Source organism: Apodemus sylvaticus, chromosome 19 (assembly GCF_947179515.1).
Source record: "Apodemus sylvaticus chromosome 19, mApoSyl1.1, whole genome shotgun sequence".
In the NCBI taxonomy this organism is placed as follows: Eukaryota; Metazoa; Chordata; class Mammalia; order Rodentia; family Muridae; genus Apodemus; species Apodemus sylvaticus.
Window position 1 is genome coordinate 45,319,611 of NC_067490.1, and position 19,164 is coordinate 45,338,774.

The 19,164-nt window shown below is 51.4% G+C and overlaps 1 protein-coding gene and 1 long non-coding RNA gene across 2 annotated transcripts in view; one reads left to right on the forward strand and one right to left on the reverse strand.

Annotated features, from left to right (window-relative positions):
- Foxo3 (forkhead box O3) overlaps nucleotides 1–10,204 on the reverse strand; it is a 97,301-nt gene extending 87,097 nt beyond the window's left edge. Inside the window, exons 1-2 of the mRNA XM_052163465.1 lie at nucleotides 9,992–10,204; nucleotides 8,283–9,012 (exon numbers count right to left, since the gene is read on the reverse strand). Of these exons, the coding sequence (XP_052019425.1) occupies nucleotides 8,283–8,900 (618 nt within the window). The 5' untranslated portion in view covers nucleotides 8,901–9,012; nucleotides 9,992–10,204. The remainder of the gene's footprint in view (nucleotides 1–8,282; nucleotides 9,013–9,991) is intronic.
- Nucleotides 10,205–12,174: 1,970 nt separating this feature from the next.
- LOC127669471 (uncharacterized) lies at nucleotides 12,175–18,755 on the forward strand. The gene is made up of 3 exons (XR_007974366.1): nucleotides 12,175–13,125; nucleotides 13,890–14,020; nucleotides 14,801–18,755. It is a non-coding gene; the product is annotated as an uncharacterized LOC127669471 (long non-coding RNA).
- Nucleotides 18,756–19,164: the final 409 nt, after the last annotated feature.

The window sequence follows — 19,164 nt, forward strand, 5'->3', positions numbered from 1 at the left end:
TGCAGAGTTATAAGAAGTTAACAGTTTCCCCGCCCTACCTCCTGCCCCACCCCCAACCACGCAAAAAAAAAAAAAAAAAAAAAAAAAAGCATGACTGACAAAACTTAGCTAGAAATGAGACTCCGGCTCACGGGACTCTGGAAAAGCTTGGAATAACAGAAGTACCACAAAAGCACTAAAACAAACTATTGTGTTGGTTTTAAAGGGATCTATAAAAGGTTCCTACTAGGCACGCATCTCTAACATCCTCCTGTGTGTACAGATGCGGATGCGCAAGAGCTCTCCTGTATCTTTGTTTACTGAGGAGGATCTCCCAGTGGCCTGGGGCTGACCTATCCATCCACCTGACTACCTCCCAGTGCTAGGATTACCAGTGGGCACCACACCCCAGTGGGCACCACATACCAGTGCCCAGGCATGTCTGCTCATGAATGCACACCCAGTGGCCAGTGGAAGGTGCCAGCTGTCTTCTTTGGCTCTCACTGCCAGGGCATGGTCAGTCACTAAAGTAGAAACTTACAATTTGGCGCTAAAAGCTGGCCAGGGAGTTCTTGGAATCCTGTTCCTTCCCAACAATACTATGGACACGGGCAGCCATGTCTTGGCCTGCCCCTGGGATTTGAACTCAGACCCTCATGCTTGAGAGTAGTGCCATGCCATCTCCCTAGACTGCAGAGCTAGCCTTACGTGGATTCTGGGCATCGAACTCTGGTCCTCCTGCCTGTGTGGTACGCGTTTACCAACTAACCATTTCCCCAGCATATTGTGAGTTCAGTATAAATAACTACTCCTATGAATATCAGGACGCTATTGCAACAGGACAAAGGCACTAGGAGTTACCTACAGTTACAATCATTCTTACAGAGAAGCAGGCAGGCATAATAGCTGAGTTATAAGGATTGCAAGTTCAAGGACAGCCTGGGACACAAAGTGAGACACTTAGGAAACTAAATCCCACTTAACTGTTTTTGATAGCAAGAGATCATGGGTCTTAGGAAACTAAGGTTTTCTTTAACAAAGTTACTTTTAAGTATTTAATCTCCATCTCAAATTACCTTTTCAAATGATGAATGACATTTAGTCACGAAAGCACTATATAGCAGAATTCTTTGAGTCAAGACATCTTAGCTTTATGGAGAAGGATATACTCGAGATCAGCTTAAAGACCTGTGGACTCCCTCTGCTGGCTCTAAATTTAAAGTAGGTTTTCAAGGACTTCAGGAGCTAAATTACCGTTTTAAGAGAATACTGACCGAAATCAGAAATAGAATATGGACTCTCCCTACACCTGAGCCTTCAAAACAGTAAACAATAAACTTCAAAACAAGCACAGTGCCCGCCGTAGGCGCCCGGGAGAGAACCCTGTCTCTGCTGCAGGCTTGGAGAAGGGCCTACCTTGGCCTTGTCTCCTCACCGGTGTCTTGTCCCTTCCTTGCCCTGGGCTCCTTTCCTCTCTACAGGAACATCTGGCATTAGTGCCAGGATCCCCCAGATAACCTGGCCTCTTCACCACGGCCAAGCATTGCTTGCACAGCTGCTAGAGGGACCATGGCCAACCAGAGAAGTTTATCTGTTTCACTCTGCAATGTTATCTCACAGCAGTCACTGGGTACTGAGGAGGCAAAAATGAAAAGAGATCTCAAGATCGGAAGGCCAACCCAGCCCTTGTTCTCTAACCCAGCCTAGGCTGCGTGGCCTTACAATCAGGCATGTGCCTAGACACCACCAGCCAGGTCCAGCGCAGCCCCGCACAGGCTGATAATTCTGCTGTGTGTGTGTCCTGAGTCATGACTCTGACAGAGAAGTAATCAGAATCTGGGTCTAAGTCTCTTGCCTAATCACCTATTCAGAAAACTCCCGACTCAGAAAAGCCACAGGCTGGTCCTGCAATGGCTGCTCATAAGGACAGACTGCTAGCTCCCCTTCCTTGACAGGTGACATATTTCCCAGTAGGTAGAAATATAGCTTTCCATATATCCGAGGCTTACATCCTCCAGTACAGAAGATTACAAACAGCCTCACTCCCTGACCAGCGTGGATCCTAGAGGAGAAGGAAGCAGCATTCAGCTAACACCGCTCAGACAGGACGTGCTGACACTGAAGGCAGTATGTGGACCGATGGACAAGCCTGGTTTCTTCTTTCCCATGAGGAAATGCTACCACGCCTCCTCCCATTTCCAGTGTGAATTGAACTTTTCAGGGACTTTCATAGTAAGAAGCCAATACCCCAAGGAACTCCGCCTTTACATCCCATCATGCCAACACCCCGCCAGGCGGCCTGAGATTGTGCGCACCCTCAAGTACCCAGGCCGCCCTGCCAGCTCAAAATCCTGAGTCTCCGTCGCTCTCAACTTTCCCCTCAGAAGACAGCCACCCTCGTGACAGAGGACACAGCAAACCCAAACCACCTCTAAGTATATCTGAGAGTCAAAAGAAGGTACAAAGAACCCAGGGAGAGCTGGGCGATGGGGTCTGAGGGGACTTCTTCTGCAAGGTGAACTGAGTTTCCTGTGGGGACGTGGGCTGGGGGGTCAGGGAGACACAGCCACTCCTGTGAGAGTCAGCTTAGAGGAAGGGGGAGGAGCCAAAGAGTGCATGTGATGTAGAAGCTTGCAGAACTGGAAGCAAACTGCTCTGACAGAAGCAGCTGGAAACCACAGAGGCGAGCAGCACTCTCCACAGCAGTGGTGCCCTGCACTCCTGTGAGCACACTTTAACCACACCCCAGCAAGCTGTGAAACCCTGACCCGGTCACCCGTGCTCCTGGCCTGGTACTTCACCCGCAAGAAATGAGACAGACCTCTCATGACCCCTTTTAGTTATGAGTTTACGTGAAAAGCAGTGTGGATGAGTCAGCTCTCTCCAGTCCCACACCCCCAGAGGACTGGCCTCCGTGAACCAGGCCTCATCAACAGAGCTGCAGAGTTCACATCCATGCAAAGATGCAGGCGGGCTCTAGCAGGTGGACTTTGGGAAACTCGGGCTTTTCTCAAACAGACGTAAACTCTAGGCCTCAAGCCACAGAGGACTTTCATCTATTTAGCAAGCCCAAAGTGGCCTGCAGATAGCCAAAGGGCGGCTCTAACCCAAGAGCAATGCTGAGTGAGTTTGCCATCTGCAACAGCCTCTCAGCAGAGGTGAGGCCCTGGGAAACAGAAGCACGTATACGCAAGATGCCAAGGGTGAGCAAGAAGAATACGTTCACTAAACAGCTCTCCAGTCAGTGGCCGTCTCTGCCCTCTGAACTCGAGGGTTACCCGCCTGATCCTACCATCGGATCCCTGGGGCTGGGCAGAATACCCGTGGACATACAGTATGCTTTCAATCCACACCGGAGCTGATGGAAGCGGGTGCAAGGAACTTTCCCTGTGCCGCCTTCAATCCGCTTACCACCAAGCCAGGACGGCAGTGGGTATGGGGACGCTTTTGTATGTCTGCTCCCCAGTTCCTTCTAGAGCAGCCGTGAGGCAGATTGGTTCCTAGACTCCTCGATGTGTGACATATATAAAAGAAACCAATTAGTCAAGAGGAGGATCAAGTTTGTCTCCCAAAGGAAAGATATTACAACCAAAAAAATTCCGTTTTCTCTCCAGCCCTGGAAATCCAGACTCTGAGACACCAGCGATGGATAATCGGTGAACTCACCACGGGCCTACAGCATTATCATCAAGTTTGGGTGGATGTTTGCTAAGTTTTTTTCCAATCCACAAAAATGACTCTTCTGGGAGACAAGGCCTTTTTCATTATCTTTCAGATAAACAATCTGGTATGTTTATATATGAATCAAAAGCAGAACACTAAAAAGTTTATCTTCAACATACCCTACAGTGTCGGTTCCTAAAAATAGAACCCTCCCGAAGTCTCCTAAAAATAAGCGTGCTGTAGTTTCATTTTCTGAGGAGATAAACACATGAAAACACACACTTTGCCTCGTTCTGAAGAGTCTTTCTGTTACATGGGGTTCAAAGATCAAAGTCTAAAAGGACCAATTTTTTCACTTCATAGGTCAATGACACAGCTTTGCGAAAGAGGAAAACAGTCCCCGGTGCAGGCAGTGGGACAGTAGAAAGAGGAAGTGTGTTACTGAGAATCACTGACAAGGACAGGCTGCCAGAGGAAATTACCAAACAACAAAGGCCAAGCAGAAGACAGATTCTTCACACACAACTGTAACTCGCCTTCTGGTATCTGAAGGGGCCAAAGAGCAAACTGCAAACCAAGAGGCAATTACAGCCTTGTCATTTTGAAATTTAAAATAAAATCTGAAAACAAGCTGCCATTCAAATAATATTTTCTTAATACAGTATACTGAAGTATCTCCAGGGTCCCTCCTAGGAAAGTATCAAGGGCTGGCCAACTCGCTCTCTTTTTTTTTTTTTTCTTTTTACCTTGCAACAATCAAGAGGCACACTTTCCCATGAAAGGTTCAGACTTGGAAGACTCACCCTCTGTGCTACAGCAGGTCTTCACACAGTAGGTACCCCACACAGTAGGTACCCCACACAGTAGGTATCCCCACACAGTAGGTACCCCCCACAGGAAAGTATGGCTGCTTAGCATCCTGCCCTAACCCATGAGAAACAGCGGGTGTGGGGGTCTGTCCAACAGGGTAAATGATAAACACGGATTCCTGGTAAAGCCCAGAGGGCTTGGGGCCACCCAACAGACAGAGCTCACACTGCATTAACTACAGGGCACTCCAACTTAATCTGAATAAAGGAACCTTTCCCCCCTACAAGCACACCCGGTTGTTCCCTCCACTCTAATGCCCTGAGGTAAGGGACCTCCGAGATAGCCATCGCCCTCCCAGCTAAGCGTGCGCTGAGCAAGGGCTTCCTCTTTTGCTAAAATGCTAACTTTTGCCATCGGTGCTACTTCAGACTTCCTAAGCAACCACACCAGAGAGTGACACATCCTGCAGCTACCCAAACATGAGCCCTTGGCTTGGTCTCCCCTCCTGTGTGTCCCTCTGGTGTTCTGTTGCTGCCTAAATGACAGGCCAGCGCTGGCTGGGGTGGGGGTGGGGGTGTCGGATGTGCTTCTCAGTAAAGCAAAAAAGGTTTTACGACCGATTTAAAGAAAGCAGTGTGATAAGGCCCAGACACAGACCCGTACACCTGTAGCTGCTAATTAGCCTTTTATGCCTGTGACCTGAGAGCAGTCTTTAATCTCTTCAGCAAGCTGCAGCCTGGCTGTACATTAGGATCACCTGAGGAACCAAAGCAAAAAGGTGCCCGCGCTACGTCACACATGAGTCAAATTCTACCAGATCCTCTGAGCACTAGTATTTTTCAGTTGTTCCCAGGTAATTCTAAAAAGCCAACCAATGCCAAAAATGACTGGTCTAAATTCTAATCTCAAGACGTCTTTTCTAATTCTTTAATTCTGTAATTTTGGCTTTTTTGAGTCAGTCTTTCTATTATGTAGTCCTGGAACTCGCCATGAAGACCACGTTAGCCTCAAAGTCAGAGACTGCCTGCCACTGCCTCCGCCTCTGCCTCTACCTCCCGGGTGCTGTGATGTAAAGGTGCCTACCTACCATTAAGCCTTGGCTTCTTTCTGTAATCTTAAAGTGATATTTCTGGTTATAACACATAAACGTTCTGGCCCAAAAAGCCACAAAAGTGCATCCTAAGACACGAATTCCTGCCCTGTATGCAAACATCTGCAGGTTAACCTGAATTCTAGACATTTTTAGAAGCTAAAAATCCTAAAGTATAACTCACAACGAAAGTACTGTGGTTAAAGCGCAGGTTTCTAAAACAGCCACACATCACAAGAGTCAGTTCCTAAACCCAGAGGCACAGGCGTGGGTCACATTAGCTCCTGACCCCTCTCCCCCTTCCAGCCCCACTAAAGCAGCAGACAAAAAGGGCTAGCATTAGTCATAGCCCGTGTATAAACCCGGCCAGCCTGTGTTCAAAGGCCTTCTCTCCCCGTCATTAAAGATATCTTAGTGTCCGCAGGGCTGCTTCCTTTGATGAAGGTCATCTTACAAAAACTTCAACTAAATTATATTCCTCCAAGTCTTCAAGGATTCCATGACACATATCCCTAAAAGTAAAGCAAAGGTAAAACATATGCCCTAAATTAGACATAATAATCTTTGAGATAGTCTATTGGAAATACCTCACATGGCTTCAGTTGAAGCAAGACCGAAAAGAAAAAACTGAAAAAAACAATTATAACATGATCACATGCGACTGTGTCCCGTTAGCTCTACTGAAAGCCTAAAATCTTTATGAAAATATGGACCAAACTCAACTATGGCTTCTTCTGGTAACTACTTTCAAAAGTAAAGCTAAAAAAGAATTAAAGCCACAAACAATCAAAACTGGTTACTTTTATAAGCACAATAACAAGAAACACTACTTATGGAATTAAATTATTTTTGAAATCCCCCCCAAAAATCAGGGGGGCCAGTGAGATGGCTCAGTGGGTAAAGGCGCAAGCCATCAAACCTGATGATCCGAGTTCAACTCCCAGGATGCACTTGGACAGAGAGAACCACTCCCAAAAGTTATCCTCTGACTTGAGTGAGCACGCACACACACACATACACCCAACCTCCCTTTCTCTCCCCCTCACCCCTACTCATATATGTTATATATATTACATATATGCACAGGCACATACAAGGAAAGGTCAAAACCCTTTCCTATGTTAACTAATTGAATAACCTCCTTCTGGAGCAAGTTCAAATACGTAGGGTTTAATTTCAAGTGTGAAGCAGCTGAAAAATATTCCGAACTCCGGAATGCATTTTGTCCGACTCTACTCCTTCCAGACAATGGGCACTGACATAAAGTCTTTCCACCTGCTTCAGAGCTGTTTTCAAAGCTATCACATTAGCAATACTTCTAAACAGAACCTCCTCTTTTCTGTAAACGACCCTAACCTCACACATGTGCCATTCCTTTGGAAATCAACAAAAGTGGATCAAATATGAGCTTGTGACGTCAGCATTTGTGTCATCGGAAATGAGACAGGTTTGGGGAGCAAAGCACACAGTTTGCTCCTAACCCATCTGTGCAAGGCTCCTCAGTACTAGACACTTTCCCAAAACTCTTTATCTGAAGGCTCCTCCAGAGCTTCACCTCAGGTCTCCACAAAGTTGAACTGTTCTTATTTATATACCTAAAAACCTAGAAGCCAGAAGCCACAGAGCTCACACGGACAGCGAGGTAAGAAAAGGAAGGAAACTGTAAGCAAGGGCAGCTGCTGGGTGACTTCGCGCCCCAGGGATGTGGGCGGGACTGCGGCTGCTTTCAGGGTGATGGGCCTGGAGGTGCCCTGAAGAGCAGGGCAGCCAGGCAGAGACCAGGAGCCAACCTCTTTGGATGCCCAACTGAAGGAAGTCATTACATCATAGGCCTTTCCTCACCTCTCCGTACCACGTGTGGGGTGCCCCAAGAGGCTGATAGGGAACAGAAGAGTCTCTCCGGCTCCTTTATAGACAGAAGCCATTATGGCCCAACCCTGCTGATTATCAGCCTTCCCTCCCTCCCACCAAGGTAAAGCTCTGACCGGAGTACGACACGTGACACCCGCCTCAGACACTGCCTGCAGCAGCACAGACCTCCACCTGAGCAGCAGGTGTAGCCAGAACACTTTTTCGGTGACAAACTCGACCTGTTTCAAGCCCCAGAGCATTTCAGAAGCTACCTGCTGGCAGGCTTGCTGGAGTGACGTCTCTAAAGAGTAAAGGTGTGTGAGGGATGGCATGAGAGGCGGCCAGGGACCGGTCTGCGACCATTGCTTTTTTTTCTAAAGGGATCGATTTGCCTGGTGGTGTCAACACCCACAAGCAAGAGTCGGACCCAAAGGTCCTCACTCAGTTTGCTAGTCTCTTGCTCTGCCACTGACTTGAACGCTATCCCAAACACGCCCCCGCACACGCCTTCTCTCCACCCCCGCTGTCCTCGGAGCATCCTACTCCCAGCCCCTGGATTCCAAAGCTGGCCACAGCGCTATCTCCTCCCGGTAGTCGGGGTCCTGCAGCACAGACCAATGTATCGGCCCGTCCTCGGTTGTGTCCTTCGCCCACAGCCGCCTCACCTGGGCATGCCCAAGGCTTGCCTAGGGCACTCCCTTCCCGCTCTGAGGCCATCCTAGGCTTCCCTCCTCCAGGAGTGCAAAGAACCCCCGACCCCAAGGCCTCACACCAAAAAGAGGCTCCTCGGCCAGCCCAGTACCGGCGTCGGCAAACCGACCGCTCCAGTACGCGCTCGGCGCTGCGCAGGGCTGGCAGGTCCGACCCCCAGCCCCTGATAGGCACGCACCTTCCAGCCCGCAGAGCTGTTGCTGTCGCCCTTATCCTTGAAGTAGGGCACACAGCGCACCATCCACTCGTAGATCTGGGACAAAGTGAGCCGTTTGTCCGGGGAGCTCTCGATGGCGCGGGTGATCAGGTCGGCATAGGACAGGTTCCCCCAGGCATTCCGCCGCGAGGAGCATTTCCTAGGCTGCCCAGAGCCCCCAGCCGCCCCCGGCTGCGGCGGTGGCAGTGGCTGCTGAGGCTGCAGCTGCGTCTGCGTGCCCCCACTCAGCGCGCCTGCGGCGGACGCTGGCCCCGACCCGAGGTCCTGCCCTCCCGGAGCCAGCAGCCTGGCCGAATCGTCGAGGAGCAGCCCGGAGCCCAGCGTGCTGCTCACACCGCCACCGATCACCATGGCCGAGCTGGCTCGGCCGCCGCCGTCCTCGTCGTCTTCATCGTCGTCCTCCTCGGGGATCATGGAGTCTGCGGCCATCTCCCCCGAGGGCTTGGCCGGGCTCGCCTGCAGCTCCGGCCTTTGCAGGGGCCACGTACAGGAGCGTGGCCGACTCTGTGGCTCGAACTCTGGGTCCAGCTCCACTTCGAGCGGAGAGAGCGGGACCGGGGAGGCTGGTGCCTCTGCCATCTTCGCCGCCTGCCCGCCGCCCGCGGCTTGGGCTCTTGCTCTCTCCACTCGCGCCCAGGCTGGGTGCGGTGGGGTAGGGACCGGGCGCCGCGAAGGCTCGAGCTCCAGCTACCTAGGGAAGCGCGAAGAGAGAGTTGGTTATCCCGTGCTGGAGCCCGATCCACGGAGAGTCCTCGCCCGCGGCCGCGGCCGCCACCTAGAACCGATAGACCCGAGGACGTGCTCCCAGCGAACCTGGTGCAGCAGACGCCGCCCCCTGGCCCGGCCCCGGAGACGCGAGCGAATCGACGGCCGCGCGCGGGGCAGCCCCCTCCCCCGCTGCCGTCGCCGGAACGGCAGGTCTCCCCCGGGCTAGGTGGCGGGGCGGAGGGGGGAGGGGGAAGGGCGCCCCGGGAGAGGGGTGTCGGCGCCAGTAAGAGTGGGCGGCCTCCGGACCCCAACAGCTCAGCAGTGGTCGGAGGGCGTGCGTGCGTGCGTGCGTTTGTTTATGTTTGGCTCTGGCCCGCTCAAGTGCCTCCCGCCCAGGCTCCGCCGAAGTCAGCAGAGTCCTGGGCTCTCCTCCCGTCCCCGGGCCTGCGATCCTCCCCCCGCACACCCCTCCCAGGCGAAAGGCCCCCTAGGGCTGGCGCGGGCAACTCCACCCGCGGACCAGCAGGGCGAGCGCGGGGTCTGGGTGCAGACCTGCCAGGTCACTTCCAGCGAAAGAGAGAGAGGGCCGACCCCGCAGGACCCCGCCACTATGAAGCTCTGAGGGGCATTTTCTTGGGGACGTGGGGCCCTCCGCCCCCTTCCAGGTCAGGAACGGGAAGGAGGAAGCAAGTGGGAACATAAATCTTCCAACAGGTCGGGAAGCGCCAAATCTCTCGGACTGCAAGAAAACCCGGACCAGCACGTTCATCACCTCCTTGCTCCCGCTGCTGCCATCTTGACAGTTCCCCCCTTCCCTCAAGTCCTTTAAAGACACTAGCGGGAGGGAAGGGGGGGAGCACACCGAGTCACGGGGAGGGAAAGGGAAGCGCCTGGCCCAGCTCGGAAACAGATCCGGAGTCACTGGAAAGGCGGCCGCCCCGCTGCACAGCTCCGGCGCCTACCTCGGCTCCTTCCCTTCAGGGACGAGGCAGGAGGGCGTACGATTCCGCGCGAGCCCAGGGCACCGCGACGAGGGGACGCTCGGGCCGCCGCCGCAGCCCGCTGGAGGAACCGCCTGTCAGCCTGGGCTGCGCCGCCGCCGCCTTCCACATTCCTCCTCCTCCCTTCCACGAGCAGGGCGGCCGCGGCAGCAGCACAAAGTTATAGACACTCGCAGGGAGCCTCAACCTAGGCTGACGGCGGGGCGGGTCCCCGCCCAGGGGGAGGGCTGGGGCGGGGGCCGGGAGTACTGCTGTGCGTGCGTGTGGGAGTGCGCGTGTGTGCGCCCTCGCGCCTGCGCGCGCGGGGCTGCGGGAGTGGGGGTCGGGCGCGCGCGGGGGTCGGGACCCAGCCGGCTCCCGCAGCCCTCCGTGCTGGGGTCCCGCCCTCGAGGATCTCAGCGGCCACATGCTGGCCCGGAGCACACTGCTGCGCGCCCCCGCAGCTTCGGGCCCTGTGTTTGGCTCGTGGGTCCCTGGCCTGCCCGTGGGGGCGTGGGGTCGGAGCCCGCCCCAGGATCGGGTTCCTTATTAGAACCTGACACCGGGTAATACCCGAGTTAAGACGCCGGGCGCAGATGACAAGGATTACCTTGGCGTGGAAACGCTGGTCGGCGAAGATCGCGGTGCCTTACCTTAGGCGCCAAAAGGTGTGTACTGGACCCTCGCTCACCTGGGACGCCCAGGGACAGTCGTGCTTCGCTTTGCACGGATTTTAAGGCTAATAAGTGCACGGAAAAAGTGCAACTCAGGAAGAAAAGTGCAGTGCGTCCCAGTCCTAAACGCAGGAGCAGCAGATAACCTAACTGGGAAGCGGGCAACAGTTTTCTTACGATAATGCAGCTGACTACGTGCTTGACTTTTTCAAGTCTTTGGGCTTCAAATAGCACCTTCACAATCCCTTATCCGACGATCCGTGCCTCTGGGCCGTACGTGTGTGCTTTCCTGTGCCACATGCAACATGCATATCAAAAATCTACGTATTCTGATTCATATGTATCTTTCAAAACAAACTCCTCTGTCTTTGCAGCTAAAGTCTGGGCTCCGCAACAACCCAATATCCCAAAACAGCCAGCCTAGCAGAGGCCGCCCACCCCGGAACTCCGGCCTCCAGGCTTTACGCGCAACCCGTCACTCAAGTGACGTGAGGCCCCGCCCCTGCACCAAGCTAGTTCGACGCGTACAAACAGATGATGTCATTGTCTCTACACGCGCGTGACCCCGGAGCCCTGCGCTGCGTCGCCATTCGCTGCGCGGCTTCCTCGTCAAGCCACGCCGCGCGCTGACTGGCCGCCGCCGCCGCAAGTCTCTGGGCTCCAGACGCCCCTCTCTCCCCCTTCGCCCCCGCCCCCAGCAAATAATAAACAATCGAGTAAAATTGCAAGGACAGAGGGGAGGGAGAGCGAGAGGCAGCCTTCGGCACGCACACGGTGGGAGGACGAGAGGAGGACTGTGCGGGGAGGAGGGAAAGCAGGTAGGGAGCGGACCTGAGCGGCACGCTCCATCAGGGCGAGAAACTTGCAGAATCCCCGCGACGCCAGACTGCCAGCTCGGTGGGCGCTAGGACCCCAGGGCCCTGGAGAGACGGGCTGGGCGGAGTCTGGCGGGCTGGGGCGGGGCCTGGTTGCGCAGCAGCCTGTGGGCGGAGCCTGGTGGCACGTGCGGGTGGAGGGGGTGCGTAGCTCGGGCTCGCCCAGGACGCGCAGCCCCGGGCTGCTGGCGCGCTTGTTTACCAGCACACGTGTGTGTTATTTCTGAACTGGAATGTGGGGCTGGCGGAGCGGCTGGCGCGTGGGGCCGCCCGCGTCGGCGGAGGGACGCGGTGAGGCCCGCGCCGCCGCGGCCTCCCCGGGCACTGTTTGCGAGGCAGTCCGGCTGACACGTAACGCGCTTCCCGCACAGCCCCTGTGTTCGGACCACTCGTCTGCATGGCGAGATTCTCGCGCTACCAAAGCAGCTTCGGAGACCAAGGGCGCCGACCGAAAGACGCTGCCCGCTTTGCTTGTTCTTCGGGCTCTGCCTTCACCAGAACAAAGCAGCAGCTTTAGGGACACAGCGGTGCACTCACCTGGACCACAGGGTGGACACTTAATACCCTGCTTGGTCTGTGTCCTTGCTCCAAATATCGCCAGTCCTTAGGTACAGGTTTCGAGCTGCGTGGCTCGGTCCATTTACGAATAAATACATTTCCTTCCGTCACCTCGGCTTGTCTCTGGAAAGGGGAGCTGAAGAAAGGAATTCTGCCTTTTAGGGTTGCTATGCTACCTTAGGACCCGCCTCTGTCCTTTCGAGTCTGCTCCACTAAGAAGCCCGGAACTTGATTTTGATTTACAGCCTGGCAATGTAGATGGTGATGTGGGATCGCAAATTCGGCTTCGAGTGCCTGTACCCCCGAAATGGGTGGGGATTTGTGCAGAAAGGTTAGGGCTTATTACCCGGAATCTGGTGTCCGGCTCTGTGCCCAATCCAGAAGGCAAGCTCACCGACGCTTTGCAATGGTGCATCGCAAACGGCAAAGATTTAACTCATTGTTTTTGCAAATACACACACATACACAAATATGCGATGAAAGAAATCCATGCATCTGTAAGTCTAAGCATCTCGGCCCATTAGAACACAGTGTATCCTAAGAGTATGCAGAAATTTGGGGCTTTGTAAGAGTTTGTGGATTCATTGTGAGCATTCTGACCCTATTGGTAGGGAATGGGGACCTGGCACTCGATGCCGTTTATCTCAAAGACTTACAGTCTTGATTGATGCCACAAGAAATATATAAAAATTAAATATTTCAAGCGTTTGAAATCAGTGCAAGACAAACCAAGGACATGTATATGTTAACTGTCAGATGTATGTGTTTCACCCAGGGGATTTATCCCTGCCCTTAGTTCCCATGGAAAAAGCTTTCTCTCTCACACACACACACACACTGAACCTTATGCATGGTTCCCTCTGCTTTTTTCTTTGCCTGCCTTTCGTAGATCTCCTGAACTATCTCCATTTCTTCCCACAACCTTTGTTTTCACCTAAAACTTTATTATTCTAGAAAAACTGAGGACATATCGTTAGTGTTGGCCCAGTGATGCCACATCATCTTTCAGGTAGACTTCTCATTTTGCTGTTAAGACTGGGTGGGTCTCATGTAATCCAGGCTGCCCTTGAACTCACTATATAACTAAAGCCAGTCTTGAATTTCTGACCCTCTTACCTCCTGAGTGGGGATGACAGATATGCAGCACCATGCCCAGCTGAGGTTTAAAAAAAAAAAAATCATCAAATCTTTCCCCACCTCTTACTGACAATGTTTTGAATTTTTTTTCTTCAAATGATTTAAGGTGGTGGTTATCCGTTTTTATGTAAATGTAGGAACTAAAGGAACAATATTTTAAATTTTTAACCTGAGTAAGATGAATAAAAGCGTTTGAACACCTAGCTGTGATGGGGCCTGGAAGAGGTAGAGGCTCAGCCTCCTTAGGGAACACTGTGGTAAGCTAAGCACCGTCCTCCCTGTAGGCAGGCCGTGGTGCTCCACTCCAGCCCCACAGCCGAAAATTCTTGGTGCTGAGCATGCTGCACACTGGAAAGTGCGTCCTTTTCTTCTGAGTTGGCTTCTCTGTTTTTCCAACAAATATGTGGCCCAGCTGAAAAGGAGAGCGCGCCCAGCCTGAGGGCATATGGCTGCTCCCCAGTCTGCCCTGTGTTCTCTCAGCAAACCTGTCATAGTGGGGTGTCTTTGTTAAACACTGTGTAGCAATGTACATAGTGGGTGTCCTGTTGGATGTCATTCTGGGCAGATTTTTGTCCTCACTAGTTCCCCTCCTTTACCTTTACCTTTACCTTTACCTCCTGCTGTCTTGCTTCTCAGGTGTGCCCTGATAACATGCCCTGGAAATCTAACAGTGACTGACTGGAGTTCACTTGGAAGACAAACATGGATCTAAGAGGACCGGAGCCCTGACACCATCTGCAAAAGTGGGAGGAGGATGCTACATGGAGGTAAGTTCTGCTGTGACATTAGGAGCACTCAGTGATAAGAAGATTAAGAGTCCAAGTTCTTGAACTCAGCCTGACTCCTTCATTAGCCAGCTCTTGACTTTGGAGAGGTTTTCAGCCCGGGAGCCCCAGTCCCAGATTGGGTCAAGTGCATTATAGATTGAAAGCGTTAAGGTTAGAATTACTGTACTAAAGAGGGATTGTACATGAAGATAGGGTAGGGAGGTGGCTCAGCCTAGAACCATGATTTCTGCCATGTCTGATGGCTTCTTAGACCATGTGATGAAAGGAAAACTGAGCCAGTTCTGATGGTGCACGACTTTTATCCCTGCATTCAGGAGGCGGAGGCAGGTGGATCACTGTGAGTTCAGGACCAGCCTGGTCTACAGAGTGAGTTCCAGGACAGCCAGGGCTACACAGAGAAACCCTGTCTAGACTTCCACGTGCCCACCATAAAAGGCTTGTAACACACACACACACACACACACGCTCTGAGGACAGAGTGGCTTTGAAGGTTTTTTCCAACATTCACCAGGCACTCAGGCAGGGATGCTGGAGTGCTTCACAGGGGAACTACTCTGTCACATGTCCTGTGTCCTCACAGTTGCGGGAACCACTCTGCCACATGCCCCATGTTCACTGTAGTGACTGGCTCCTTCCAAGCAGGAAGGCAGAGCATTTACCTGATTCCACAGGAGAAGGTGGGTCCATCCATCCATGAACCATCTGAGTTTCTCTCCAGAGCAACCTGCCAGGGCTGAAATCATCCCTCTCATTCTACAGGATGTTGTCTCAGGCTACACGGCGAGTGACAGCCTCAGAATCGGGTCCAAAGCAGGCGTGTGCCTCTAGACCTTGCTTGGTGTCTCCAGTCACCGCTGCAGAGGAGGAGCTGCACACCAGCCACTTGGCCTTGACCAAGGGAGCCGGAGCCAGAGGAACCACAGGTCCCCAGCACTTCCATAGCCAGCCCAGAGCTGCAGGATGTCTGTAGATCTGCCCCCCGCGTGGCAGCTCTGCGGGTCTCTCCTGTGTTTTCTAATATTGTTGCCAGCGTTTTAGAGAACCGAGATTTACCTGAAATATAGATTTATAGCTCTTGAAAAATCGGAAGATCTGCTGACAGTGGCATCTACACTCTGTGAGGCCTCCTGTCCGTCCCTTCTGTGTGTCTTCACTGGTCTCTGCGCGTCCGCTTGACCCCCTCAACACGTACCTGATACTCTGCTGTGGCTGCTGATGGTTCTTTGCTGTTCATGCAGGTAGCTGTATTGTAGTTTGGATGGAGACTGGGAGCTGTTTACCCCCAGACGTACAGCAGGTCATGCCTGCCTGTCCACCTGCATCTTCTTGTCTGTCCCTTAGGTAGCTTCTTAGGCAGTGTGTTGTCACCTCCACTGTCTTCTGCCTAGCTCACATTCAGAACTAGAAGTTGGTCCTGAATAAGAAGTAAAGGCCCGAGCTGGCTGTGGTGGCACAGGCCTGTGATCCCAGCATGCTGGAGACAAGGCCCAAAGGATCAATGGTGAGAGACCAGGCTGGAGCAGGGGGACAATACTGAAGGACACGGGGTGCACCCTTGGCAACACAATTACAGGTAAGAACTGGAAAGACCGACCGTCAGCAGTTAAGAGCGCTTGCTGCTCTTGCAGAGGACCCAAGTTCAGTTCCCAGCAGCCACATCTCAGGCTGCTTGTAACAGCGGCCCTAGCTGTGCACACACCCGCATGCAACTTCCATTCCTACACAAACTTTTAATATTAAAAAAAATCCCTGCACTTCAACTCTACTTAACAACTGACTGTTTTCTAACTGTGTGTTTGAAATACTTCAGTTTAAGCCAGGTGATGGTGGCACACGCCTGTATCCCAACACTCTGGGAGGCAGAGGCAGGCGGATTTCTGAGTTCAAGGCCAGCCTGGTCTACAGAGTGAGTTCCAGGACTGCCAGGGCTACACAGAGAAACCCTGTCTCAAAAAAACCAAAAAAAAAAAAAAAAAAAAAAAAAAAAGAAATACTTCAGTTTAGTGTGATTGGAGTATATAAATACTCAAAATGAACTTCTGGATGAAACCAAGCATGATAAACAATAGAACCAAAAAGGAAAAAGTAGTATTAATATTTAAAAATTTTTAAAGACGAATCATTGGAAAGCAAGAAGACCCAAAACAAAGCCTGTCTAAAAAAAATTTTTAAAGGAAAAAGAAGAAAAGAAATTCCCAGATCTCCCTGCAATTAAGAGAATAATAAGAACTTTGCCCAGAAAGCTGTGTTCTCCAAGTAGGAGAGATAACTATGAAATGTATCTGCTGTGCTGAAAGGAAAAAAAGGACCCTGTGCTGACATTAGCGCAGAAAGACCCTCTCCCCTAGGAGCCACACCTACAGGGTGCCCCGCTTACTAGATGAGAGTCAAGGCCATGCATGCCACAGTGGAATTACCAGGCATCCTCAGGCCTGGTTTGTGAGACTCCAAGCAACTATCAAAAGCAAGCACAAACCTCCTCCAGGAAGATATCCTGAACCCAGACCTCAGGGAATTCTCACAGAAAGCACGTCAGAAGCAGAAGCTCCTGTTTGGAAAACAAAACCAGAGTAAGGAAGGGCTGACAGAAGCCATGCTGAGACAGGCAGAGGGGTCTGCGCTTAAGTATTTAAAAAAGTTGGGCAGAGATAGTGCACGCCTTTGATTCCAGCACTCAGGAAGCGCGAGTTCAAGGCCGGCCTGGTCCACAGAGTGAGTTTCAGAACAGCCAGGGTTCCACAGAAAAAATAAACCTGTCTCAAAGAAACAAAAACAAAGGTAAAAGAAAAGCTTGAAAGTTAAGAAAAGAACAAGTATCTTGAAAATATTGAATGGTTTTGTTTTGTGCTAGGGTCTAGCCTCAGACTTTCTCTTTCTCTTTACTTAGCCTGGTGAGTGTTGGGATCACAGGCTTGGGCCGCCACACCCAGCTCTAAATTAACCTTTTTATTTCCCAGCTGGGTTTTAGATTCTTGATGACATGGGGTGAGGAGAGACACATGCTATTGTCCTTTGACCGTCAGAGGAAAGACATGAAGGATTCATTCAAAATGTTCCTTTTAAACGCCAGAGTCTATATTTACACCTTGGAAATGTAAATGTCAGAACCTTATTATAAAACCTTATCTGGGAAGATGTGGTCAGCGTTTATGTGACTTCGGGACTGGCCCAGCAGGCAGGGGGCTTTGTGGGTAAACTGTTCTTCTGTTCCGTCTTGAAAAAAGATGAGAGATGAACCTGTGCCCTCACCCACCTGTCAGGTGGCCGACTTCCATGCCCAGATTAGAACCTCAAACACAATTACTTTCTGGGCTCGTAATTCCAGACCGTACAGATGGACTCTTCAGGATATGTGTGTCTCTTTTGTGCAATGTGTTGCATGCACTGATGTCAAGTTTTCTGGAATCATCTTATACTAACACCCATGGGGTGTGTGAGTCGAAGCCCAAAGGTCATTAAATCTCATTGTTACCTCTCCACCTGGAGATGGGGTAAGCCTGTGAACCAGGAAGATGGCGGAGGAAAAAACGAAGTTTGGCCAAGTCTTTATGTCTGGTGTTAATGTCAGTGTTAAGTTGTCAGGCTATTGATCCAAAGCCCGTACCTATGTGATAGCAAACCCAGCACAGGAGTGGGAGGAGTCGGGTCAGGTCACCAGACATGTGCGACAGTCACTGAGTAAGACATGTGTGAAGAAGACCTGTCAAGGTCTCCAAACTGTGGATGTTTATAAAAGTACAGTTTCCCACCCAACGCACACAGCACCCAGAGTCCCTGGAGAATCTTGCCACTCAACTCTTTCATCAGAAGGCTTTTGTTTGAGGAGACACTTTAAGTCTATATTTGAAATGGGCAGTGGAGCCAAGTGAAGTTACATAAGTGGATGCTCTCCTGGGGCCCCCAGGCTCGTTAGGAACCGACCATTTGTATTCAGGTCTCTCTCTCTCTCTCTCTCTCTCTCTCTCTCTCTCTCAGAAAGCCAACCATAGAAAGATGAGTTGGGTCTTTTAATTCCTTCGCTTATTGATCACAAAGATACATCACTAAAGAGGGAGTGTGGGTTGTCATGACAACTCTAACAGAAGCCCACATGACACTCATGGATTTTGGAAAGGAGAGACCTGCCGCCCCCCACAAGCCGACCTTTCTCAGTGGACAGCAGCAGAAGAAAGCCAAGGTGACAGACTGGTGAACTTGGAAACCAGTGTCATCCCACACCTGACAACCTTATGTGACTGACAACACCCAGTTCCTTTCACTGCTACATTCAGACTGGATCCGAGGTCCACTGTGAATGAGGTCTCCTCCACACTTTGGCTTCCTGCCCCATAAATTTGACATTATCAATAAATTGTTTTTCTAAACTGATCACTCCCCAAATAAACAATTAGACCAGCACTCCTGGACTGCCTGGTTTTGTGTGTCAACTTGACACAGCTGGAGTTATCACAGAGGAAGGAGCCTCCCTTGAGGAAATGCCTCCATGAAATCCAGCTGTAAGGCATTTTCTCAATTAGTGATCAAGTGGGGAAGGCCCTCTGTGGGTGCCATCCCTGGGCTGGTAGTCTTGGGTTCTATAAGAAAGCAGGCTGAGCAAGCCAGGGGAAGCAAGCCAGTAAGAAAGATCCATGGCCTCTGCATCTGACCTGCTTGAGTTCCAGTCCTGACTTCCTTTAGTGATGAACATCTGTGTGGAAGTTTAACTGAATAAACCCTTTCCTCCCCAACTTGCTTCTTGGTCATGATGTTTGTGCAGGAATAGAAACCCTAAGACAACTCCCTTCACTAAAGAATAAAAACAACTCTTCCTATGCGTTCAGTTAGGCCTGCCTCTGGGTCACAACTGTACTTTTACACTCAAGTGATCAGGGCTGCATTTATATCAATGTCTTTACTGACTCAAGGCGGACTCAGTAAATGGCAGTGTGAGGTTGCTCGGGAAATGCCTTCTAAAATCCACAGTGTCATCTGTCCCAAGGAGATGTCTTTCTCTTAAATATAAAACAAGTTTATTAGCTTTATGTCACAACTTACCCAACATAAAACAAAGATATCACACTATTTTGTTTTTGTTTTTCAAGACAGGGTTTCTCTGTGTAGCCCTGGCTGTCCTGGAACTCACT